The 23,657-nt window shown below is 41.6% G+C and overlaps 4 protein-coding genes and 1 long non-coding RNA gene across 9 annotated transcripts; 2 read left to right on the top strand and 3 right to left on the bottom strand.

The window, feature by feature from the left end:
* Positions 1 to 1,677: 1,677 nt before the first annotated feature.
* On the bottom strand, positions 1,678 to 7,054 carry LOC108154593 (prominin-like protein). 2 transcript variants are annotated; one of them, XM_017284906.2, is made up of 11 exons: positions 6,925 to 7,054; positions 6,357 to 6,840; positions 6,146 to 6,293; positions 5,951 to 6,076; positions 5,667 to 5,854; positions 5,418 to 5,588; positions 3,709 to 3,839; positions 3,321 to 3,653; positions 3,135 to 3,244; positions 2,129 to 3,077; positions 1,678 to 2,057 (listed from the first exon to the last, which is right to left on the bottom strand). In XM_017284906.2, exons 2-11 carry the CDS (start codon positions 6,757 to 6,759, stop codon positions 1,743 to 1,745), a joined length of 2,874 nt encoding a protein of 957 aa, XP_017140395.1. In that variant the 5' UTR covers positions 6,760 to 6,840; positions 6,925 to 7,054; the 3' UTR covers positions 1,678 to 1,742. The 2 variants fall into 2 exon arrangements, with proteins under 2 accessions (XP_017140395.1, XP_017140396.1); XM_017284907.2 differs by having other exon boundaries at positions 6,357 to 6,829.
* A 1,451-nt stretch (positions 7,055 to 8,505) lies between these two features.
* Positions 8,506 to 9,157, top strand: LOC117186983. The gene is made up of 2 exons (XR_004471802.1): positions 8,506 to 8,841; positions 8,893 to 9,157. It is a non-coding gene; the product is annotated as an uncharacterized LOC117186983 (long non-coding RNA).
* Positions 9,158 to 9,795: 638 nt separating this feature from the next.
* LOC108154600 (succinate--CoA ligase [ADP-forming] subunit beta, mitochondrial) lies at positions 9,796 to 13,832 on the top strand. 4 transcript variants are annotated; one of them, XM_017284916.2, is made up of 10 exons: positions 9,796 to 9,814; positions 9,883 to 9,957; positions 10,745 to 10,848; positions 11,480 to 11,632; positions 11,686 to 11,848; positions 11,905 to 12,172; positions 12,304 to 12,306; positions 12,411 to 12,835; positions 12,903 to 13,072; positions 13,713 to 13,802. In XM_017284916.2, exons 2-10 carry the CDS (start codon positions 9,889 to 9,891, stop codon positions 13,783 to 13,785), a joined length of 1,428 nt encoding a protein of 475 aa, XP_017140405.2. In that variant the 5' UTR covers positions 9,796 to 9,814; positions 9,883 to 9,888; the 3' UTR covers positions 13,786 to 13,802. The 4 variants fall into 4 exon arrangements, with proteins under 4 accessions (XP_017140405.2, XP_033244350.1, XP_017140407.1 ...); XM_033388459.1 differs by lacking the exon at positions 9,796 to 9,814 and having other exon boundaries at positions 9,889 to 9,957; positions 13,713 to 13,832; XM_017284918.2 differs by lacking the exons at positions 9,796 to 9,814; positions 12,304 to 12,306 and having other exon boundaries at positions 9,889 to 9,957.
* LOC108154599 (beta-catenin-like protein 1) lies at positions 13,240 to 16,077 on the bottom strand. Its single transcript, XM_017284914.2, has 4 exons — positions 15,969 to 16,077; positions 14,467 to 15,906; positions 14,206 to 14,401; positions 13,240 to 14,152 (listed from the first exon to the last, which is right to left on the bottom strand). The coding sequence occupies exons 1-4, from the start codon at positions 15,996 to 15,998 to the stop codon at positions 14,067 to 14,069; spliced, it is 1,752 nt and encodes a 583-aa protein (XP_017140403.1). The 5' UTR covers positions 15,999 to 16,077; the 3' UTR covers positions 13,240 to 14,066.
* A 374-nt stretch (positions 16,078 to 16,451) lies between these two features.
* LOC108157538 lies at positions 16,452 to 20,775 on the bottom strand. The gene is made up of 3 exons (XM_017289641.2): positions 20,495 to 20,775; positions 20,259 to 20,412; positions 16,452 to 17,143 (listed from the first exon to the last, which is right to left on the bottom strand). The coding sequence occupies exons 1-3, from the start codon at positions 20,638 to 20,640 to the stop codon at positions 16,781 to 16,783; spliced, it is 663 nt and encodes a 220-aa protein (XP_017145130.1). The 5' UTR covers positions 20,641 to 20,775; the 3' UTR covers positions 16,452 to 16,780.
* Between the last annotated feature and the right edge of the window lie 2,882 nt (positions 20,776 to 23,657).

The following is a 23,657-nucleotide window of genomic DNA, read 5'->3' as shown; positions in this document are numbered from 1 at the left end:
GTGGAGCCGAAGGACGCAGGGCGAAATGAAAGCCGCAAACGCAGAATCGTAGAGAATGTCCATCTACCAGATGGATGTTGTTAAAGGCGCCGCCTTCGATGGGGGCAGTGTGCGAGGGTTAGCCTGGTTTAGGAATGAAAACGACTTTGGTCTGAAGCCCGTCTTCTGGGATGTGTCCGTGGAAAAGATTCCCTCTTAGATCCTTTTGAGCTAGATAGTGGCTCTTTGTCCGGCGTGGATCAGATAATCAGGGGCTATGATATCTGTTCCAGCAGACTTGTACGGCTTAAAGCTTTTGATTGCTCACGAAAGTTTCTCCTGACTTGGCAAGTTGAGGATAGAACTTGCGGCACCAGATGGACACGCGATGTAATTAGGTCTCTTTAGTTTCCCTAGTTTTGGACATCACCATTCAGGATCCTTTCGACCTATTGTTTTACTAGAGGGGCGGGATATTTCGAGCGCCACACTGCAGGAATCGGTAAACATTTTTACAAGACGTCCTGTTCAGGACTCCAATTAGGGTCATGCCTCAAGCCCCCTCTGCGAATGAGCGGTTGCTAAGTGTGTGTGTAAGGTGTGTCTTCGTCCTCTTGGGATCTTCTTTCATTTTGATGATTAGCGCCAGAGTGAAGGGTCGAGGGGATCGAGTTCGGGGAACTTTGATCAAGTGAACCTTTCGGTGAACCTCAAGCGTTTGCCTATCAGATAAGACAGGAGCGCTTGAAACCATGAAAATCCGGATCAGCAGCTATGTTTCAGTTGCAAATATCCATGCCAAAGCTGTGCTGACGATCGGTTATGCTAGGGACGATAACAGCAGTGATGGTAGTGGAGTATTTAAAGCAGCGAGAGTGCAGGCCAATCCAATGCAGGCCGACAATTCATCTGTGATGAAGCTGGAATCGCCTATTCGCGGAACTACATTCGTCCTTGCGTCGTATTGTAGCTCTTCTTTGTACACTTTATACGAACCGAATAAAGGCGATTGCGTCCTTTTGTATTGTATTGCGATTGCGTATCTAAGGTGGTGTATTATCTCTCACACTCACAACATCACAACGATGTTTGCTGTTCTATTTTCTGTTGTACTAAGCAAAATAAGCCCCGACAGCGCGTTGCGGGAATACACAACCTTATATATGTAATTTCATCATAGATTTGTAGGTCCTAATTGTTTTAGACTTCGGACGGAATATTTTGTTCCTTTTGGAAAATGTTGCGCAAAGTTTAGTGGAATCGGCAACTGGTGCAAACAAACATTCCCTGCTTCATTTGTACAACTACTTGATGGCAATTTAAAATGTCAACATTCCACAATCCACAAGTGTGGTTCAATCCCAAGGAGGCCCAAAAATGTAAGAGATCAAGTGAGTAGAAATCCGCTTCAAAAACTCGGTAAATAACTCGGTGAACCAGACCACGTAGTATTATTCGATGGCTTATAATCTCTGTTCTTAATTTTAATTAATCTAAAGTACGGCTTATTCATAGAAGTGTGCCGAGGAAAAGTGCAGCGATCCGAAAACCAGCCAAGGTTAGGGAAGGCGATAAAAAAAGGAGTAGAGCTGAAGAAATCTCCTCGAAGAAACCAAGTCTTAATCATTTATTTGGGTGACCAATGCGTAATGGGACGTAGGCCCGAGCCCCCACCTCCTCATTCAAGCTAAGTGGAACTTGGCTCACCAGCAAAAGCCTTTGCTGATTAAAATATCTCGGATTTTTTATTTATTCATTTATCACTAGTCCAACTTATTTTTTCTGTCTGCATCGTTGATATTCAGTGTTTCTTCGATCGTGTTCTGCTCATCAAAAATTGTAGTTTCTGCATCGTCCAGACCAATGCAGACAACGTTTCCGCCTGGAATCCTATTCGCACCAGCATTGCAATAGGGACATGGGTTTTCATCAACTGGTTCCTCAACCGCAACCCGTGCCCTTATGGACCTTATCCGAATTAGCCTGTGTTGCTTAAACAGACACTGTAGACGATGAGCTATACAGAGCACGGGCAGCAGAAGGAACGCCGCCACTGATACGCTTATCCAATAGCCGTTCTGTAAGGATGTACAATAGAATCGATCGGTAAATCGAATAAAATAACAACATTTTGTGAGGAACTACTTACTATGGGGTCAACCATGCGTTTGCAAACCAAGTCAAGGCCGCGATCGTATATGTAGGTCAGAGGTTTGCAGCGACCGATCTTTGTCTTAGCCTCCCTGATTATCATTCTGAGATAGTCCTTGAGTTGATTATCAATAGTCTCGGTTAAGTTTTTGCCAAGAGAAGAAATAAATGTCGTTCCTCTATTCCGTATAAATTCCTCAACATCAATTATTCTCTGTCTTAATATTTTTATGGAATCGGCAATGTTGTAATTCCGGTGGGCAAAATGATATTGCAGATACCTCGAATTTACATTTACCCAAAAAAATGTTTTTTCTAATTCGGGATAAAACTTATTTTTGAATGACTTGAGGCTAACATGCGCGTTTTGGAAAGCTACAGAGGCGGCAGCATAGTTACTCCACGATAGCGACTGCCCAAAAGCAGTGAAACTCTCCCCGAGCTCATTTAGTCCCAATATGTCGAGACGTGGACAAATTAAATCCAACCATATTTGCCTCTGAAACAATCCTAAAGTTGTTTCCTCAAGGGAGACTAAAAATACATCTCGGTCAGCATCCGTCAGTATAAATTCCTTTGACAAATCTAAATTTTGATCAAATTTCCTTTCCCCGACTTTCACTAGCTTCAGTCGAAGAAAATCGTCTATGTCAAAGATTCTATTATCTTGCAGAAATTTAAAGAAAAAGTCGTCGCCCTGGCACGCCTTGACAACACTCGATGCTCTGATTGGCTTGCTTGATTTATTGGCAGCTCGTACATCCACATTCCGGAAAGAAAACATCGTTCGGAGATCGATCTCTGAGTCTAGGTTTTTTAAAAGCGCACTCGTCTTCAGTTCGCTCAGTGGTGCACATGCGCCTTTGTACGCCACACCACCAATCACAAAATAAAAAAGCACCACTATAAGCATGACGGATAGCGCACAAAATATCAAAACCATGCCTCTGCCAGGACGATTTGTATTAGTTAAGGGAGCTCTTTAATAATCTCAGAGCACTCACAGTATCAAAATGTACGATGCGATCTTTGTAGTGAAATACTCATTGCTCGCTCCGGTGGGACGTTTTGCCAGACATCCGACAACCAAAGCCAAAATCAGGACTGACAGTATCTAATTAGGAATTTTGGGCTTAGATTGGAGGAAACAGACACGCAGACATTCACTATACATTCATTTAGGTACTCACCACAAAGAGGGCTACAGATATATATTGAACGACAAAGTTGCGTGTTTCATTAAATTTATCGTAAAGATCCTCAAACGCCCTGCTCGCACGTAAAGTGGCAAGATGAATGTCACTTATGACCACATCAATTATTTCTTCTATTCTCCTCGACTCCTCAGCAAAAACCAGCCTTGCCTTACGAATGTCTCGAATTATTGGTGGTGAGACTCGTTCCAACTCGTCCTTAATCTTTTGACTAACAACATGGAGACGCGGCAGCCATTTTTGGTGTCGAGTCCCTATCGATTTTTGGAATTCCAGCAGATCATAATACATTGATAACACATCGGGCAACTAGATAGAGAGTAATTGCAAAGATTCCGTAATGTTGGTATTGGTAAGTATTCACCTCATCCAAGTGTAGGCATCTGCTTGTATCCGCAAACTCAACTCCTGAGGTTCGCAGAAACTTCATGCATTCAAAACTGCCACAGAGAACCACCGCCGCATAGTTAATTTCGCGTTTTACTGCCCGGAGAGCTGAAAACAACATCCAGTGGTAGTGAATATAACCAAAAAGTGAATATACAAAGAACGAGCACGAACTATAGTGCCTTGTACTCTCCCTATCCATCATCTCTACACCTAATGACAAATATTCTAGCTGCTTCCATACCGCACAGTCCGTTACATCTCGATATCTACCACTCTCTCTATTTCCCCTATTGAGTGGGAGAGAAAGCGAGCTCGCGACTAGGGAGTCAGCCATTGGATTGTTTTGTTCATTCTGACTAAAATAGAAATGATTGTGTGACAGTGTGATATCTTCCTAAAACATAACACTACGATAGGAGTCTGCAAACAAAATTCCGCCGATCTAGCTCTTATAGTCTCTGAGAACTAGGCCTCAAACGGAACGGACATACTTTGTACACATTTATTGATTATAAGCATAGCTTAGGACTCTTACTAAGAAGATTTTATTGTACTTCATACTTTAGAATTGTTAACGAGAGGCTGAAATGGTGCGGTACCAGTCTGTTGCTGTGTTCATGAGATGAACCCGCTGCTCTTGAAACATCCTTTTTATACCCGATACTCAAAATCAGTATAGGGGTATATTAGATTTGCGGTGAAAATGGATGTGTGTAACGTCCAGAAGGAAGCTTTTCCGACCCCATAAAGTATATATATTCTTGATCAGCATCAATAGCCAAGTCGATTGAGCCCTGTCTGTCCGTCCGTCCGTCCGTCTGTCCGTCTGTCCGTCTGTCCGTCACTATGAGCGCCTAGTGCACAGAGACTATAAGAGCTGGAGCAACGACATTTTTTATCCAGTCTTTTGTGATATGTCGCTGTTACAAGTGTATTTTAAAACTTCGCCCCGCTCACTTCAACCCCCTCAAAGGAAAAAAATCTTTGGCATCACCAATTTTAAAGATACGAGAAAAGCAATGGAGCAGAATGTAGAGAATGACAATATCTACATATGTATGTACATGTATCTACATAAATGACTCCTTCTATGTGGTTCAGTGATTTTTGTTTGAAAGTTACTACGTCGATATCTGTCATTTTAGCTAGAGCTGTCTCTAGTTTTTTTTTTTTTTTTTAATTAAGATCCCCAATACAGGGATAGTCTATGGTTTCGCAAATATACATTTGCGAAAGATTCATTTGTATTATTATGTACATATATGTATATTTTGGTTCGCCCAGTTTTGAGTTGATGCTTTAATTTTTCTTGTCTGGTGGTTCGTGCATGGGAACTTAGGTTGGACTTAAGCCCGAATATCTGTTGATGCTGTGTACTTGTTTTTGATCTTTTCTATTTTTAGACTTGGTTTAAATTTCTTGTTGTTTATCGCGATTTTGCTGATAAGCTTTTTGGTTTGCGCAAAGCGGGATTTTCAGTGGCACGTCTTATCTCCAGTGAGTGTTGAAGTCATACTATGCTGGCTGTGTAGATATATTTACATACATATGTGCTAAATTTATGATATACATATGTATACATATCTATACTTTATGGGATCAAAAATGCTTCCGTCAGCATGTTACATAAATCCTCATGAGTTTCTCTTTGGTTACCGGGTATAAATACAATTTGTATCTTACCATTTCTTAGTTTATTTGCCAAATCCGCTGAGTTTGTTACTCCAGTATGAAGAAACATCAAATACTGAGTGCTGTTATATAGTGACAAAATACTGATATGTCTGGCTAGTTCCGCAACGGAATTACCCTCTGCGACATCGCTTAAGTCCCTAAACAAATGTTTCGGTGCATCTGTGGTGGTTGGGGTATAAATAAATACATACATACATATATGAGATTAGAGAAGAGGTAAATTGAATTACGTCATACCCATGATAGTACTGATCAGATGTGTCGACAGCTCCTCATAGTTATTCACAAACAAATGATGAACATGATCGCTGACATCCTTCAGAAAGTTGCAAGTGTCTATGCTACCCATTTCAAGAGTCTTTTTAGTGTTTTCTAGGCCGCGCTCTAGCATGCCATTTGAGAGGACGGCCAGGACCATACTACCACTGTTAACTCAGAAAGAAAGAAAAAATAAATAAATAAAGAACGAAAGAAAAGAAAAAATTAATCCGCATTCGGGATAAAACAGAGCCATAACCTACGCGATTAATGGAAGGATCATAATCAAGCAGGTGCTCCAAAGAAGAGTTTTCCTCATATTTGAACCCGAATGGCAAGCTGGACATCCCAGCGAACAGCGATGGCAACATAAGCAGAAATACACAACACTGTTCCATGCAAACAAGATAGGCATGTCATTAATGGTTTTGCGAAAAGATACAACATGATGTACTCACCCTACAAAGGGTGCCAGGATAATCACAGCAACCAAAAAGAATATCCAAAACCACATAAGCCAAAATGCGTTTAACCAAGTCGCCCAATCATCCTCTATAACTTTCGGCCCCAACCTCATGTTGTCGTTACCGAAGTCCGTTATGAAGCCTGGATCAAATATTTGATGACGTTCACTGTTAACCAGAAATCATCAAATCGGGTCTCACTTACCTCTTGGCATGGTCGGATCAAGTGGAAACATTTTGTCAAAAAAGGTTCGCGAAAATTTGAAAACAATATCCACCCACATTTTTGTGACATTCTGTCTCTTGGAGTAATTCGTTGAAGGCTCGAACCTTGAGTATTCAATACTGGGAAAGTGCAGTACCCCCATTTGCTCGTGAGAGGTGCCATGTCCCGAATATCCTTTGCGCCAATATGAGAAAGGGGGATCATCTGGTGGGTTTGCACTGGCGGTACTCTCATAAACCCGAGTGACCAGCACAATCAGAAATATAGCCGCACAGAGAGTGGCGGTCGTCAGAGTCCCCTCCATTTTTCGCTCTCTTCTGTTCCTGGCACAATTAGCCACGGGTCTAATCCGTTTAGACTCCGTAATTGTACATTCGGTCATTATCTCTAGGGTTCTGTTCTTTAAATAACTCCGACCGCGAATATCAAAAAATCAAACTTATGTTCATATACTAAAGGAAGACTTTAAGTTAAATATAGACGGGAGAACCATCATATGAATTCGTCAAACCACAAACAAAGCTTCATGCTCGTACATAACACTCACCAAGTCTATAGAGATAGCATCCTCAGATGTAAATAACACTTAATTTTTAATTTACCAAAAATTTCGAGCTGGTATTGAAAATTTACAAAAAATTTTTTGTTCGTTTCTGTTTTATTTCAATCAAAACTAAGTATAAGATTAAAGTCAGAAGCTACTGAAATAAAAAAAACTCTGCTTAAGAGAAGAAAATAAAAACGAGTTATGGTCCGCAATGACAAAGGGACGAAACCTCCCTCCAGCGCAATTGGACTGGGATGCCGCATTGACGTGTGCCCCTTCTCATTGCCTAAGCCGTGGGCCCATTTCCTCCGATTGCTCACCGCAGAACTGAATCTCCCCGTCGTCCTTAACTGCACGCTAACAGGGTTAAACAGGGGAAATCTATATGATATTCCATTTTCATACTAACTGTTGTAGGACGTGAGTCGCTGTCTTTTTGAAACTCCGGCGGAGCTGAGTCGTACTTAGCTTCCACCGTACTGGTCGAATTGAAAATGTAAATTTCTCCTTCCTCGGTCCTCAGCACATCCCCAGCACCTACACCGTCAATCTTTATATCTGTAAATTCGTGAGCAGTGACATCTGTTGGATAGTCCTCCTTTATATCGATCGGATCCAACTCGACTTCATCAGCGGCTGAAGTCTCTGCATCGCCGCCCAGAACAAATTCGACCTCTTCCGCTTTCAGGTATTGTGCGGGCAGGTGTTTCGAGGCAGAAAATCACCAGGAGATCAAGGCGAAGTACAAGGAGTACAATACAACGCCTTCAGCTGAAGAACCTCACCTACGCCGAGGCCAACTACATCTAATATTCCAGCAAGTACACAACGTACTCATGAACAGTAAACTGCAGCTGCAAGACCCTCGCCGATGATGCCTACTATTGCAACAAGGAGCTGGTCCACCTGCTCATCTTCGACGCCAGGGTGACAAACTACAGCTATGGCGAGTGGAAGTTTAAGAAAGAGGAGGAGTGCCAACTGATTACGCGCTTTCGGGGCCACTCTGCGATTCGGGGCCACAATGAGTGGGCTCACCCGCTGGCAATTCATCTTTGGAGAGGTGGAAGTGGACACGGATCAGGAGTTCGGCGACTACCATACAACGGCCATCGACGAGACCCGACGAAACTACGTAACGTTCATTTCATTAATATGTAGTTGACATGATCACGCTGTCTACGTAACGTTTATTTCATGAATATGTAGTTGACAGCAAAATATGCATAAATGTCAAATGTAGAATGAATTTCCGCATTTGTTTAAGTTCCCGAAGTTTAGATCCACATTTTGTGCATCCCTAGAATTTTCGTTACATTTTTTGATACGCAAAAAAGCACCTTAAAATCGTTGACCGGGGCCTCATCAATGCTCCAAAAAATCAAACTATCCTCCTCAGCCTGTGACTGGTCCTTCGGCATCGGTCCTTCGTGTCTGGGCTTCGTATAATAATTCTTTGCTTTGATAACAATCCGATCTGATCCAGATTCGGCAGTCTTGAAGATATGGTTATTCTCTACGATTCCGCTTTTTTGTTTTCTCGTATCTTTGAAATCGTGGATGCCACAGATTTTTGTCTTTTATGGAGGCCCAACAGGTCTAACAGGAGTGTGGATGCCAAATTTGGTCGCTCTAGCTCTAATAGTCTCTGAGATATAGAGAGAGGCAGAGCGAAAGAGAATGAAATTTTGTTCTTCATTTTGGCTGGTTCAGATTCTGCAGTCATGTTTAGACTGTCATGTCATGTCAGTTTATCAGTCACATTGATTTTCAACACCTTGTCTAGCTCACACAACATGCATAGTCTTATAATTTCATAGTATTTTCAAAAATGTTCCAATATTTATTCCAGTACTTACGCTGTATGGACGCCTTATGTGGTTATTGTCTCGTCTGTTTTTAGAACATTCGATATGTGTATGTCGTGTCTAATTAAAATTAAAAATTTCAAAACAATTTCGTTTAAAGACAATTTCGATCCGATTGAAGTGAAGATGATAGCCTTAGCGACCTGTGCCATCACCCCGCCAGCAGCAGTATCCAACGACAAGCTCATCAGCAGCAACTCTGTATTTATTTGCAGTTCGTTAGTTCTTTTCCTTGATTTAGCACTGCTACCACAAGCAGCAACGACCGCTGAGTATACCTCTCCAGGCTAGTGCAGGCCTCCTGCTGCGGCATATGGCAAGGGAAGGTAGTACCACGAACAACAATCAGTCAGCGCAGGCTCCTGTGCCAGCAAAGTGTGGGAGGAGGAAATTAACAAGTTAATAACGGGGCAAATTCCATGGGGCTTACATGAAAAAAACGGGCAAACATTTTTGAAACGTACACATTTCCACTTCAGGTATCGCTTTTCATAATTACATAAAAATGTAGTTATTATGTAGCGAATTTGTAGTTAGTGTGTAGTTACCATGTAAGGAAATTAATTTACTGAAAATTGTGTTGACCGTTTTTGCTTAAACCATATTTAATAAACAACCCAATAAACATGAGAACTTAAAATTAGCCAGTCTTATAGAAAAGTGATTCATCAATTGGATAAAATTATGAGTTCAGAGCTGAAGGTCCTGACTAGCTAGTAATATTCAACCGAATATCAAAAACGAGGAATATGATTTACTATCATGGACAGCGAACGATTAACCCATTTTAGACCAGAAGGTAATATAACACACTTTACGAAAATTATGAAACTTGATGAATTTTAACGCAGTTCAGATAAAAGATATTTTGGTATTATTTGTTTTAAGAAAAGAGTAGGGGATGGATCTACAAGGAACATTTAAAAGCAGTATTATTATCGCGGTTTATCTCAACCTAATTTAACCTGTTTAATTACAGGGGGGTTAGGTGGGCTAAAGAGCCAAGAAAAGAGACGAGAAAAGTAAGCAAATTTTATACGTCAACTTGTACGGCTAAGTCATTTGACAATTGTTTTCCGACTAATTCCAGTAAAAAATGGCTTCATTCCTGGCACGAACCGGCGGACCACTAATCGAGTCCGTTAGACCCAAGACCGTTCAAAAGGTAGGTGCAGTGCAGTATGGATTTATTTGCCATTTAAGCAAATGCAAAATAAGTCACTTTATATAATAATGGCAAAAAGAGACACAACGGCAAGGGTGAAGAGCGGCCGCTTTCTCACTCACTCACGCATACAGATGTGGATAATGGAGCATGACCAGCTGTCAGAGGGGCTGTCTGTGCTGTTGTGTAGATCGGTTGCTTAGAAAAGTTTTCAATAATTTCGTGTGCAGTTGAATTTCATTAAAAAAAGTAAAGTAAAAGCAAACATTTGTAAGTGGTAAAGTCAATGATACAATATGTAAAGCCCGATTAGTTTGCACCTAGAGACAGCTGGCAGCCACCTGACTAGCGGTGTGTCAGTGTGACGCAACACTGCAGTGCCTGTGCGTGTGTGTGTGTGTGTGCTTATGCTTGAGAGTGTGCTAATGGATAACGGTGAATAGACCTTGAATTCTTTAATTTTCTCTTTATTAAATTTTTTATATCAATGAGCGTATGAAACCTGTTGCTTAAAGTGTCGTGGCCTGGTCGCACTAATTAAAATTCGTATCTATGTGAATTAGTCTTAGTTATCGTCTAAAATACACCATTTACCGTAAGAGCTTCTATTAACCCACTTTTGATTTCGTTTTTGTTTTTGTTTTTGTTGGGTTGTTGGAGGGCGGGGGTGAGTTTTTCTATGATTCATGGAACCGGATTCTCAGGGCGTTTGTATTCTTTATACATGCTATCTAATATATGTGTGTACATACATATGTAAGACAATCAATTCTCTTATCATTCGCAGATCCTCAGCTATGCTCCCGTTGCGCTGCAACAATTGCGAAACCTGAACGTGCAGGAACATGTCTCGTACACTCTCCTCAACGAAAGTGGAATCCCAACACCGCGGTAAGAATGGACACTAATCAAAGTATCGGTCCAAAGTGCAAACAACGCGCCGCGTTGTCGCTGACGCTTTATATTGGACTTTAGCCAGAGTAACACTGCACCGATTAGCGATTGGCGTACGAAACGAGTCATAATTTGCATTAATTAACTGGCCTGGGTCTGGGGTAAACAAACCAATGAACAGACCTTGACCGAACGAAGACCGAGAATAACTGCAGATGATAAGGGGAGATAAGGTGTAACATATATGTAGTGTAGATCGCATAAAATGACAAGGGTCAGTGACGTGGGCAGAGATAAGTCCGTGATTGTTATACTTTTGGGAATTGAGAGTAGCATTCATCATATATGTGGATTAGAGAGAGTAGACGGAAGGCCATAATCGTACGATCTTATTTTCTATGGGAATCACTTCTGTCATCTAAATGACCGATTAACCTTGAAATATACAAATTTCCAGCCTTCACAAGTTACAAATTTGACTTTGATGAGGCTGCTGATGATAAGAATATACTATAAATAGGGCTGCTTTATCAATTATTTGTTATTACCATAAGGTATTCAGCATTTTTTTAGGAGTTTAAGATCCTTTAAGAACTTGATTTAACTTTATTTCTTCTATCCCTTACAGCTTCGCTGTGGCCAAGAATGGAAAGGAGGCGAGCGATATTGCCAGCAAGCTTAAAACAGACAATCTTGTGCTCAAGGCGCAAGTTCTGGCCGGCGGTCGCGGCAAGGGAACTTTTAAGAATGGCCTAAAGGGCGGCGTGCGTGTGGTCTACGAGTAAGTTAATGTTTAAGTGTTGTAGAATGCTAAAATTAATGTTCTTTATTTAGCCCCAAGAGCGCCGAGGAAATTTCCTCAAAAATGATTGACCAACTCCTGATTACCAAGCAAACCGGAGCCGCTGGTCGCATCTGCAAGAAAGTGATGGTTGCCGAGAGGAAATTCCCCCGCCGTGAGTTCTACTTTGCCGTCATGATGGAGCGTGCCTTCAATGTGAGTTGAATCATGTAAAATTCGAAAGGAAATCCAACTAGAGAAGTGCTTTGCAGGGCCCCGTTTTGATTGCCTCGAAGGAGGGTGGCGTGGATATTGAGGAAGTGGCCAAAGAGAACCCCGATGCCATTATCTACGAACCTATCGACATTGCCAGGGGTCTGACCGAAGAGCAGGCATGCAAAATTGTCGAGAAAGTCGGCCTTGGCGGCGACGGTGCCGATGAGCATATCAAGATGCTGCTCAACCTATACCAGCTGTTCGTGAAGAAGGATGCTCTCTTGGTGGAGATCAATCCCTATGCCGAGGATGCCATGAGTGGCTGTAAGTTCTCTAAATGTGTTCGTGTTAAGTGTTCTTTTATTTAATCCATTTAATGCATGTAATCCTATCCCAAAAACACCTAACCCATTCGCAACTGTAAAAAACCATGGTTTTCATATTTTTCTGTCCAGGCTGTGAGTATGCATGAAACCGTTATTCCATCAATCAAGCAATCAAATCACTATCTGAATCCGTATATCCATTATTAAATCTAATAAATTTCAAAACATTCTTAAAGTCTTTGCATTGGACGCCAAACTGCGGTTCGATGACAATGCAGAGTTCCGTCAAAAGGAGCTGTTCTCTATGCGGGATTGGACCCAGGAGGATCCCAAGGAAGTGGAGGCAGCCAAATACAATTTGAATTACATTGCTCTAGATGGCACCATCGGCTGCATGGTGAACGGTGCCGGTTTGGCCATGGCCACAATGGACATCATCAAGCTGTACGGAGGGGAGCCGGCCAACTTCCTGGATGTGGGTGGCGGAGCCACTGCCGATGCTGTTAAGGCTGCCTTCAAGATCATTACTTCCGACAGGAAGGTGCTCTGCCTGTTGGTTAATATCTTTGGCGGCATTATGCGTTGCGATGTCATTGCCGAGGGCATTATTGCTGCTGCCAAGGATCTGAATCTTAACTTGCCCATTGTTGTGCGCCTCCAGGTGAGTTGGAAATGATATATATCTTTAATTTTTGGTAGAATACCACGTATAATAATATTCTTAATAGGGCACCAAAGTGAAGGAGGCTCGCGAACTTATACGCGCATCTGGTCTGAAGATTTTGGCACGTGACGATCTCGACAAGGCGGCCGATCTGGCTGTGCATTTGGCCCAGATTGTAAAGTTGGCGCGCGAAATGAAAATGGATGTGAACTTTGAGATTCCCGCCGACCAAAAGTAGATAAATCATGATAAATAATGGCTAAGTCAACTATCTTACTACCACAAAGCAAAAACCAAGTCAAACTCTTACTCAACGTGGAACCACACACACACAAAACAAAACAAAACTACTCAATGGAAGAAACGCCATAGCTTTGTAGTTAGAGAACATTATGTATTCGTTACGATCGGTCGAAATAATTGATGAATGATGATAATTTTGCAAAAATGTTTAGTTTAAAGTTTAAACAACCCACAAAGTCGTAATTGTTGATAGTCCAGTCATAAGATATATGGCTAGATAATTCGAATAATCCATCACGTTGAGTGTTCTCTTTGCACCTAAACAACAATTTGTGTATCTACTCGTACGTATAAATAATCACCATTAAAGTGCACGAAACAGATAGAGTAAAAATTAAGGAAAAAATGCCATCGGTCCAATTGTGATTTTTGACAAATTCAATTAACTTTTATTTATTGAGAAATTGCGAAACTGCTTCGGAAGTAGTTCCCCAGATTCAGATTGTGTTTAGTTTGCTTTAAATTAAAACTCGAAACAATCATAAAGCTTAACACATTTTTATTGGTTAATTTGTTAATTTCAATCATAATTCATTTCTAATATATAAATCCATTTGCTGTATACCCTTAGGGGCAAGGGCAAGAAGAAGGAATGTAAGGAAGAGAAAAGCAAAAAAGAGGAAGAGAAATGCAAGAAAAAGTAATCCAAGAACATCTGCGATTAGCCAACAACAAAAAAACTCAACAAAAATGGCCTGGCCAAAATGGGAATCTACAAGGATTAACAAGCCAAAAGTGCAATGGTTTGCTGGAAAAACAATGGGAGTGTGCAAGCCAATTTTAAATTTCTAAAAATTCAAATTTTACCGCTTAAAAATGTTTAACATTTGATGAACTTTTTTTGAATTTTCCCGAGTAAAAGTTTTGATAGGCATTTTTGTTTGTTTAAGGTTCAAGAATTGTTTTTGTGGTTTATTACGTTGTCTTAGAAACGATCGACTAGAGATAGTATGTGGGTCTGTTCCTGTTGCCGCCAGTCAGTGTCGCCATCGCCCAGATTGCCAGCGTATTCTATAATCGATAAAATGAAGCATGGTTTTGATTAGATACCGGGAAAAAATTACCCCTCATGATGCTCCTGATGGTCTTCATTGAGGCCCCACGTAGGTTTAGAATCTGTAGCACACGTTGCTTGACCGTCTCCGAGGTGGAACTGACCTCCAGCAGTATGTAGTCGATGCGCTGGAGCGTGAAGAGGCCGCCAGTCAAGCGCTTTATATAGTTATTCTCCGCCTCCTCGTCCTCATCGATGCTGGGATCCTGTTACAAAACATTAAATTAGTTTTATATCACGATAGAAGCTCAAGTAAAAAGAGTATACCAACCGTAGGCTGCTGATCAATCTCCTTATCGATGGCCTCCACCTTGGCCAAATATTTGAGATGCAGCTCCAGTAGACGGTCCACCTTCTCGTGATCGTTCTCGCTGAATTTGGACAGCATACGCTGGCGATGGGTGCCCTTGCAGTTGCGTAGCATCGAGGCAATGACGGAGCTGACATGCTCCTCATGCTCATCGGCCGACAGCAGACGTAGCTTGTTCCGTTTGGGTGTCTTCATGAACAGTGGGAAAATGGTGCGCAGTCCGAGGATCTCCACGAATTTGTTGCAATTGTCGCGACCATCCTGGCCGGCCATAGCATGATCGAGTACCTTTAGCGAACCGTTGCGGGACATTTTCTTCTCGCGCAGCATCAGATTCATCAGCTGCAGTCCCTCGCCGTTGAGGAAGCGATCGCGATTCTCCTTGGCCATCAGAGCGGAGCAAAGGCAATTGAAGAGATTCTGCATGTACTCCTGCTCCTCGTTGCTTGCCGGATCGTGACGCTTGTAAGCAGCCAGCTGTTGGAGCAGCACATCGACTCCTTCGATCGAGCCGAGCAGAAGACGATTGTCGTTCTCCGTTTGTATCAGGATGGACAGAATCTCGCTGCAATACAATTTGTTCGGATCAAAGGGAGTCTTGCCCTTGAGGCGTTTTAGCAGCCATGCCAGCAGCCCCTGCTCGGCAGCTTCTCGCACGAATTCGCCATCGATCTCTGTGAGGTTCTCCACGATGGCCAATGTGTTGTGTACACCGTCGGCTTCCTCCTTCACCTGCTCGTTGAGACGTTCCAGGTTCTGGACTAGCAAAGCGCAGATTTGTTCCTTCCGCAGGGCCTCGATCAAGGCCTGGGCTCCCTCTTGACTCTCACCTAGAATATCGACATCGGTCACCTCCTGCAGCAGATCGACAATGGCCACAGCAATGTCTGTGTTCTGATGTGCAAGCAGCTCTAGCAAACTGTGCAGTCCGTGCAGCTCCACAAGCAGTGGATAGAGATCTGGTACGGTGGCCACGCCTTTCAGCTCCTGAATGACTGTATGAAGCTCAAGTTCGGAGTCCATGAACTTTTCGGGATTTTCGGCAAACTTGATGCGCATCTCCTGGTTCTTCAGGTTGCGCTTCTCGAACACCAAGATCAATTTTTTCAGCCCCTGCTCGTCCAAAACATCGCCATCGGTCTCCTCGTTTTCCACATAACGCATGATGTTCAGCCGCTCTTCTTCTGTCAATTCTGGGTCTAGTTCGAATACGTTGCTGGCTGTGGTGGAGCTGCTGCTGCCCTGTTTTCCATAATTGGCCGTCTCCTTGGCCTCGGCAATGCGCCGAATGCGTTTGGCCTTCTCATCGCTACCGCCACCGCCACCGCCCCGTTTTCCAGCGGTTGTCTCTGGCTCAAAATCTTCATCGTCCTCGTGCGGTCGTTTTGGGGTCTGTTCAGGCTGGTAGGAATATATGTTCTTGGTTGTGAATGTTTATTCGAAAGACGAACAAATATACCTACCTTGAAGGCCAACAGTTCGCCGATATCCATCTCGGTTTTATCCCAATTTAAAAAACAATTTTACATTTAAGGAGTTAGGGATGCTAAATATATATTGATATGTACATTAAGATATCGATATATATCTTCCCTGTTCGATAATAGATATGAAGACTAGACTGAAAAACAATAATATGATATGAATTTTTTCTGGAATATATCATCAAATGAACAACTTTTTTAGTTCAAGGAAATCGAAACTATTTTTCTGTTGCTAGACGCGATAACACTGTATGATTTATATTGCTGGTTTCACACTTTTCAATTGAAGTGTAGTGTAGGGGAAAATAATATCGGTATTTTTGTGCGATAGGCGGACCGAATTCGGCGGTTACATTTTAAAAATAATAATATTGCCGACATCCGATGTTTTTTGTTGTTTTTTTTAAATACTAAAAGAATCACCTCTGAAAATACATTTTCAAAATAATAAAACACAAGCTGTACTTTTACAAATCGTTTCGAATGTTTTTATTATAAGTTAAGAAAGTCATAAATTAATACAAAATTAATTAAACTAACTGATGAGACAGAATAAAGCGCAGAGCGAGAGAATTGAAAGACTGTTGCAAAGAAGTAGCTAAGCCTGAAAAACTCTTTTAAGGACACTCACAATCGGAAAATAACTAGTACAAAAGGTATCAGGAGCAGAACCGCATCATAAATCATCGTTTCGTCCCAGGTTAGCTCCCATTTTTAAGAAAATATCATTTTTGGTTTATTTGGAGAGTCGCTGCTCCATCTAGCCCACTTCTTCCGCTTCCCAATTGATCTCAAATACGCAGATTGGGGTTTGTATAGCGTACGTACTTCAGCAGGGCATCGTTCTCTTCGCAGACAAACGACTTCTTATGGTGGCAAGCCACATCGTGCCAGTTGACACCATCGTTGTAGAACTGGTTCAAGAGAGCCAGACAATTCTCCGGTGCACCGTTCTGCTTGAATTCACGATTATCGGGCTGGGGCAGGCCAATGCCGCCGGTGGGAGACCAATCGCCCTGGGAACGCTCCGTGCTGGGGGCCAACTTCTGCAGTGTGGCGGTCCAGAACCAGCCGTTAATGTTCGTGGGCTGCAGATCGGGACGGTCACAGCCCTTGAAATCGCACAAGCGACCGCTGGTCCAGATGTATTTCACCTGACAACGAAAAGGATTAGAGATTAGAATTGTGGTAGCTATTTTTGACTGCTTAAGCACCCCTACTACATTTAATGTTAATACTTGAAGAGAGGCCAAAACCAAATACATACGTACATATATCTAAAGTTCATTGCTCTTTTGGAGGTGTTAAAACAGAAATTAATTTCCACCCCCCCCATTTCAAATCGGCTTCGCCTATGCAGGAAAGTGCAGCGTTGGCATCGAATCAAACTGGATAAAAGCGACAAATTACAATAGAAATTTAAGTTGGTAACTGTTTTGGGCCTGTCACGCCCAAACAAATATTATTTAGCGCTGAAAGCGAACCCATTCCCAATCCAAATCCCAATCCCGTGCCATGTCCGCGCCCTTCTGCTGGCTGCCGCACCCGAGGCTGTCAACATTTCAAGTGAACAAAACCACAAAGGTCTGCGCCCATCAGTCACTTTCACCAGATGGGCCATAAAAATTGTTTTGTTAAAAAGGTATAAAACGAAAAAAAAAACAAAAAAAAAAGGAAAAAACCCCCCAGAGACAAGCGGCCGACAGACAGGCAAACAGTCAGAGATGGTAAGGTCTACCGTCTAGCCTTTTGGGAAAACTCCAATGAGCACAGAGCTGAAACAAATTTATGGAGATTGATTTTGGGTTTGGTTTTGGTCGGTTGCCGGCTGGCTCATCAGGCTACGAAGGAGAGGGGGGCATTGCGTCGCTATTGTAATTGTTCAAATCGGACAGTCGAATGCATTTGCCCCATAGCGGAAGCACCAAATGAATGGTGCTTTGTGCCTGCCACCTGTCGGCTGCATTCAATTGTAATGCAAAGTAAAAGTGAACTTAACCGGTTGATATGTACATATGTCTGGAGGTGGAGGACACAACAATCCATTAGGAAAGTGGGTTTGTTGGATAGGCATAGAGCCAAAGAGGAAAGAGTATTCGAAAGTTGGAGCCAAATCTGGCTGAAGTGGGTGACGGAAGAACTTTCTCAATTGAAATGGGTTAAGATATCAAATAATCTTTGGAAGATCTTTGTAAGATCTGCAGGGGGGAGAATGAATGATTTCATATTTTTTGTTATCTACTGAACTATTTTGAAACGTCCTTTAAGCTATAGAAACAGTTGCTAAATAACGAAAATATACTATATTTATTAGCTTATACTTCTTGAACCAAAGACATATTTAAAATATTCCAAAATTGTTCATATATTTCTGTTTTAAGCCTCTGACAAGTTTGTGGCTTTAGTCTTCTCATTGGAAAATTTCACTTCCTCCTTGATTAGTCACAAAATTTGGTGTGAAATGAATCCGTTTGCGTGATCAAAATTTGCTAATTTGTTAAGTAATTTCATTTAGATGGTTTTCCGCCAAGGTTTTCCCACCAGACACCACAAACACACACACACACATCCGAACTTTCGTTTTCAATTTTGCCGCTTTCTCACGTAACTCAGGCATGAGAAGAGCAGAGCCATTGGATGCGAGCTGCGAGATGGGATGGTGGACGGTAAATGGTAGATGGAAGATGGTAGATGAGAGATTCGATTGGGAGAGATGAGCCTACCTGACCACAACGCTAAACTTGACACTTGTTCGTCTCGATGGGATGGGATGGGATGGGATGGGATTTTCTGTTGCATAAGTCATCATCAGGCGACTGACTCCATGCATTCGTGTGCAAAATTGCCCCGACCGACAGCTGGGAAAGTTTTTGTTGTATTTTTATGTTTTTGATGTGGTTTTGTTTATGTGTAATTTCACATTGAACTTTGTAGAGCGATGTTAATGGGAGATTTCGCAATTAATTTTTGTTATGTTGTGCTGTGCGTATGTACATATGTACATACATATTGTATATCTCTGCATCCGAAAAATTAAGGTCAATCTCAAGTTGTGAGATCTCGGAAATGAGAGCCTCACGTCCCTTACCCAGAGTTCACATGTGACTAAACGAAAGTCAAACACAACTCAACTCCAACGAGAAGTGACATAATGTCATGCAAAAACCAAAAATAACCATCGAAAAAACTGTTCAGCGACCGACATCATAAATTATTGGCAAACCTCTTTGACTTCCACGACATTTTGAAGGTGTAAAAATCCACATCACATTGATATGGTTTAGTTTTATTAATGGGGTGCACGGGCAACATAAAAGAGGTAACACCTTTCGATGGTGCGGTATACAAATAGCCCATGAGTTGCAAAAATGTTTCTGTTATTTCGATGGATTGGACTATTTGTTGGATCAATCAAACCTCAACAAGTTGATCAAGCAGGTGCCGTGAATGTGGGGCCAATTTTCATTGTCCAGCCTGTGTCTGGACTTGGGCTGAATGTCTGGTCGAGTGGGGTTTATATAATAATTGGGTTTTGGGGTGGCCGTAAACGTGTATTTGAAAACAATTCCACAAATATATTCAGTTGTTTTTGGGGAACTTTTGCTTTGAAAAAATGTGAGTATAATATTTATCACATTTAAGGTGTTAATGCAACATTTTTTGCAAATAGAAAATTGTAAAATTTGTATAATTTTTTGAATTTTTCGAGTGGGGTTTTTAGTGTTTTATGAGATGCTAATAAAAATAGAAAATAATTGTATTTGCCACCTTTATGCAACTAATATTTTTGGGTCCCGATGCATATAATACTAGACAACATTTTTAAGAGTTGTATTCGAAAATTAATCTTATTTCTTTCCTTACTTTTTTGAAAGATTTAATTCATAATACAAAGAACTTTAATAAAAAATGTTGTATATTTAAAACCATTTTCCTCTACTCTCGAAAAGGCCCCAATAATAGGGTTTGTTGCTTGAGTCTTTTAGTTTCCATATTTGATTCCAATAAAGTTTTCTTTAAAAACCGAAAAGCGATTGGAAATCAAATATAATTATTGATTAACCAAATTTATATTTATAAATAGAACCTCTATTGTATGGAAATCCTGAGCATATCCGTATTTTAATTACTCTATTACACAGCTTTTCCCAAGACAATGAGAAACTCAATCAAAATTATAAAAATTGTTGGGAAATTGCTTTCCATCTAAAGTACTTTAATCCATAATTTCTTCTCCTTCCCCCCCCCAGTATTTTACACTCTACTTACATTCTCGCCAACGACACGCTGCTTGATCCATTCGTTCTCCAGGCTCGTCTCCAGCGACACGGAGTCCATGCAGCGTCTGCGGCAATAGTTCCTGGCCGTCAGCCAGTCCTCCTCAACGCCCTTCAACTGAGGGTCACGCCAAGAGAAGAAGTATCTAATGAATCACAAAATAGAGAACAGAAAGAAGGAAATCATTTAGCTATAAGAATTTCCCCGATATGAACTCTGGCACTCACCCCTTGCCATCGGGAGTCTTCTCGTGGATAATGCGCTGTGCGCACAGCTGGGGATTTGGGGGCTCCAGGCGACCGTTCTGGAACTGAGCGGAGCCCAGGCCCAGCACACTCAACAAACACACACCGGCGACAATGAAAGCTTTCATTTTCTCTGCTTCTTTCTTTTCAACACTTTATTAAGACACGCACACGCACGCACAATTTGTGGGAATTCAACTGTTTTCTGGTACACGCGACCGTTTGACCGTTCGACTAGCTCTGATCAACTGGGAATGACACAAACATTTTGTCAGCACCCCGATTTATATATGGCCAAAGCCTCAGCAACGGCCTCAGCCACAGCCACAGCCACAGCCACGACACTCCACTCGATTCGATTCGGACAGAGATACAGAGAGTGAGAGACAGAAGAGAGCTCGTTCCAGGCCCAATGTGGGGGTTTGGCTTTCCGATGGAGAGGGTCTGGTTTTTTGAGTGTGGAAAATTTGTTGGCCGCTGCGTCTGCGTCTGCCTCTGCGTTGCATGCAATCTTGAATGTTAAGTGGCCGAAACTGGAGAGGTGGATCGCATCGTTTTTGCACCACTTAGCTTTGAATGGGCTCCAATGGATTGGCCTAACTCCCCATCTAATTAGCCACACAAATACCCCAGAGTGTCACCTGTTTTTGTTTTTTCTGTTTTCTTTTTGGCACAGCAAATTCGTATTTTGATGGTATGGTGTGTGTATTTGTCTTCAGACAATTTGCATAATTGAATGCATTTCGAGCCATTGTTTGCTGTGTGTTTCGTATTTGTTTTGTTTCAGAAATACGTATGTATTTTACCATTGCTTTTGTCGTTTTCTTGGGTTGGTTGCATAATCCTGAAGCTTGAATTGTTGACCAGAAATTGATTTGGAATGAAAGCCGCAAGTGACATACTATTTAGAGCTCTACTTTTGAATACTGGGACTTCAGGTGGCTTTTTTTTTTTTTTTGGGTATTGAAAGAAAGATTCGGTATTAGGTTCAGAGGAGATTCTGTCTCCGCCTTTAATAGCTTTTTCAACCCCTACATGACCGATTATGAGCCAGAGTTCAGTTCTGGAAATCAAATGTAGTCTTTTACTTATCCCCGAACATCTACGGGTGTGGTTCGTGTCCCGTGTTACCCGTTTTACAAGTGTTTCCAACCATTACATAATGTATTCATAAACAGCCAGAAGATAATACCTCCAGGCACATGCCATTGCATAAGCATAAGAAATGATGCGAGCTCCATCTACATTCATACATATGTACATACTCTTTTCTCCTGAAAGCTGCGCGGCCCAGCCTCAGGCTCATGCGCCCCAGCTTTGGACCCCGATCAAGGTCATAAGCGTGGAGTACGAAAATTTCACCAGTGGAAAGTGAAGAGTAAACCCAAACACAAACACAAATACACACAAACCGAACCAAGACCCAACCCGAACCCAATTCACGCATTTCAACATGATTGTCCCGATCAGCGGGGATCCGTCCGTGCTCGTCTTTGCAGCTTCACCTCACGTGCGGCAGAGCATGTCGGCTCCACCAACAACACAGAAACAACAGAGATCTCCATCTCCACCTCCATCTCCATCTCCACTCCTCCGTCTTTGTCTCTCGCTCTTACTGTTGCTGTTGCTGTGATTTTGTTGTTGTTATTTTATGACAATCGGTAAAACGGCAAAAGTTATACGAAGGCAGGTGCCGCTCATTACCTTACCTGACACTTCTCTGGGGCACCTCTTGATGCGGATTATGCTCCGCTAAGTCGCAGCCCCGCCCATGTTTGTGCATGATTTTTTGAGGAATTTCGGTTAAATTTTACTTGTTTTTTTTTTTTGCCAGGGGTTTCGAAGAAGTGTTGTTTTGAGACGGGTTATTAAGCAGGAATGGTAGGAAACGTTTAAGGGATATTGCTGAAGTGGAAAAAAAGAATTTTAGACAAATGTTTTTTTTCCGCTAAAACTAAATGTTGGAAGTCGTTGAAATATAAATTTTCCAGAGCTAAAACTTCCATCCTCCCAGACAATTCACATTCTTCATTCAATTTCAAAATCAAGTCAAATATTTCTCCACTTTTTTCAAGGTACAAATTTCCTCATTTTACAATTACGAATTCCCTACCGTATTGTAGCATTGAGAAATTCCAAATATTAAATTTTAAATTCAAATTGCTCTACGTGCATTTGTTCACAGCTAAAAATAGCAACAACAAAATAATAATGAAAATTATACAAAATTAAGCAATCCATTTCAAATTGGAAACACGTCTTCATTTAGCTTCTTTTTTTTTAGGCAAACATAATTTATTTAATTTTTCGTTGAACTTTATGTATTACATGATTTGTTCAGGTCACTTTGAAACATCATCAACATATAATGATTATTTCTGTGGGCATATTTATGTGATAAGGAACTGGGAACTGGGTCCAACTGTCAATATATCAAGAGCTGCTCTGCGGCAAAGCCTATTCAAAAATTACCGCATCGCAAACAGACACATTTACGCAATGGGTTCCCAGACGACGGACGGGACTCGACTCGGACTGAAACTGAAACTGAGGCTGGGACAAAAATGGAGATGGAGACGAGACTGTGATGTGCTGTGCTGTGCTGTGCTGTGCTGTGCTGGGGACTGGGAATTGGGGACTGGGCCTGGCCAATTTGTCGATGAGTTGGGTAAATATTAAAGGAGAAAGTGCCGTCGCTGACGGTTGGGTTGTTCGTTGTTTTTCATATTCGAAAATATTTTTGCACAAGTTACATATTGTTTAATTGTTTGCACAAAAAGAGAGTGAGTTCAGGTGCAGTTGTCCCAATTTCCACAAGTGTCGATAATTTATGCAAACATATTTCGGAAATAGTTACTTACTTGTGCAAAAAACCAGCTCAACTTTATTTATTCGTATGGATTTCCCCCTTAAATATTTGGACTCAATGTCACTTTTGGACTGACCAAAGTTAAAAACTAAATTATCCGGCATGGCAACAACAACTACTCACACTATTTATTATTTATGTCAGATGCGATATTCCATTAAAAAAATTGTGTAATTAAAGTTTGCTTTATGCTTGGGCCGTGATATGGTTTTAAATATTTGTATTTGCTTGCTTATTTTAGCATTATTTGCTATTGCTTAAATGCAAATTTTATTT

This window comes from Drosophila miranda, chromosome 2, assembly GCF_003369915.1.
Source record: "Drosophila miranda strain MSH22 chromosome 2, D.miranda_PacBio2.1, whole genome shotgun sequence".
Classification (NCBI taxonomy): Eukaryota; Metazoa; Arthropoda; class Insecta; order Diptera; family Drosophilidae; genus Drosophila; species Drosophila miranda.
This window is presented reverse-complemented; position numbering and strand designations above follow the sequence as displayed.

Excerpts from the sequence above, each read along its gene's own strand:
- LOC108154600 (XM_033388459.1), top strand. The coding sequence starts at position 9,889 with ATGGCTTCATTCCTGGCACGAACCGGCGGACCACTAATCGAGTCCGTT. Across the intron at positions 9,958-10,744 it reads GACCCAAGACCGTTCAAAAG|ATCCTCAGCTATGCTCCCGT; the intron begins GTAGGTGCAGTG and ends TATCATTCGCAG. Across the intron at positions 11,633-11,685 it reads GGCGTGCGTGTGGTCTACGA|CCCCAAGAGCGCCGAGGAAA; the intron begins GTAAGTTAATGT and ends TTCTTTATTTAG.
- LOC108157538 (XM_017289641.2), bottom strand. The coding sequence starts at position 20,640 with ATGAAAGCTTTCATTGTCGCCGGTGTGTGTTTGTTGAGTGTGCTGGGC. Across the intron at positions 20,413-20,494 it reads AAGACTCCCGATGGCAAGGG|ATACTTCTTCTCTTGGCGTG; the intron begins GTGAGTGCCAGA and ends GTGATTCATTAG. Across the intron at positions 17,144-20,258 it reads AGCGTGTCGTTGGCGAGAAT|GTGAAATACATCTGGACCAG; the intron begins GTAAGTAGAGTG and ends TTTCGTTGTCAG.
- LOC108154599 (XM_017284914.2), bottom strand. The coding sequence starts at position 15,998 with ATGGATATCGGCGAACTGTTGGCCTTCAAG. Across the intron at positions 15,907-15,968 it reads GCGAACTGTTGGCCTTCAAG|CCTGAACAGACCCCAAAACG; the intron begins GTAGGTATATTT and ends TATTCCTACCAG. Across the intron at positions 14,402-14,466 it reads AGATTGATCAGCAGCCTACG|GATCCCAGCATCGATGAGGA; the intron begins GTTGGTATACTC and ends GTTTTGTAACAG.
- LOC108154593 (XM_017284906.2), bottom strand. The coding sequence starts at position 6,759 with ATGACCGAATGTACAATTACGGAGTCTAAACGGATTAGACCCGTGGCT. Across the intron at positions 6,077-6,145 it reads ATCCTGGCACCCTTTGTAGG|TGTTGTGTATTTCTGCTTAT; the intron begins GTGAGTACATCA and ends TGCATGGAACAG. Across the intron at positions 5,855-5,950 it reads ATGATCCTTCCATTAATCGC|TGGTAGTATGGTCCTGGCCG; the intron begins GTAGGTTATGGC and ends CTGAGTTAACAG.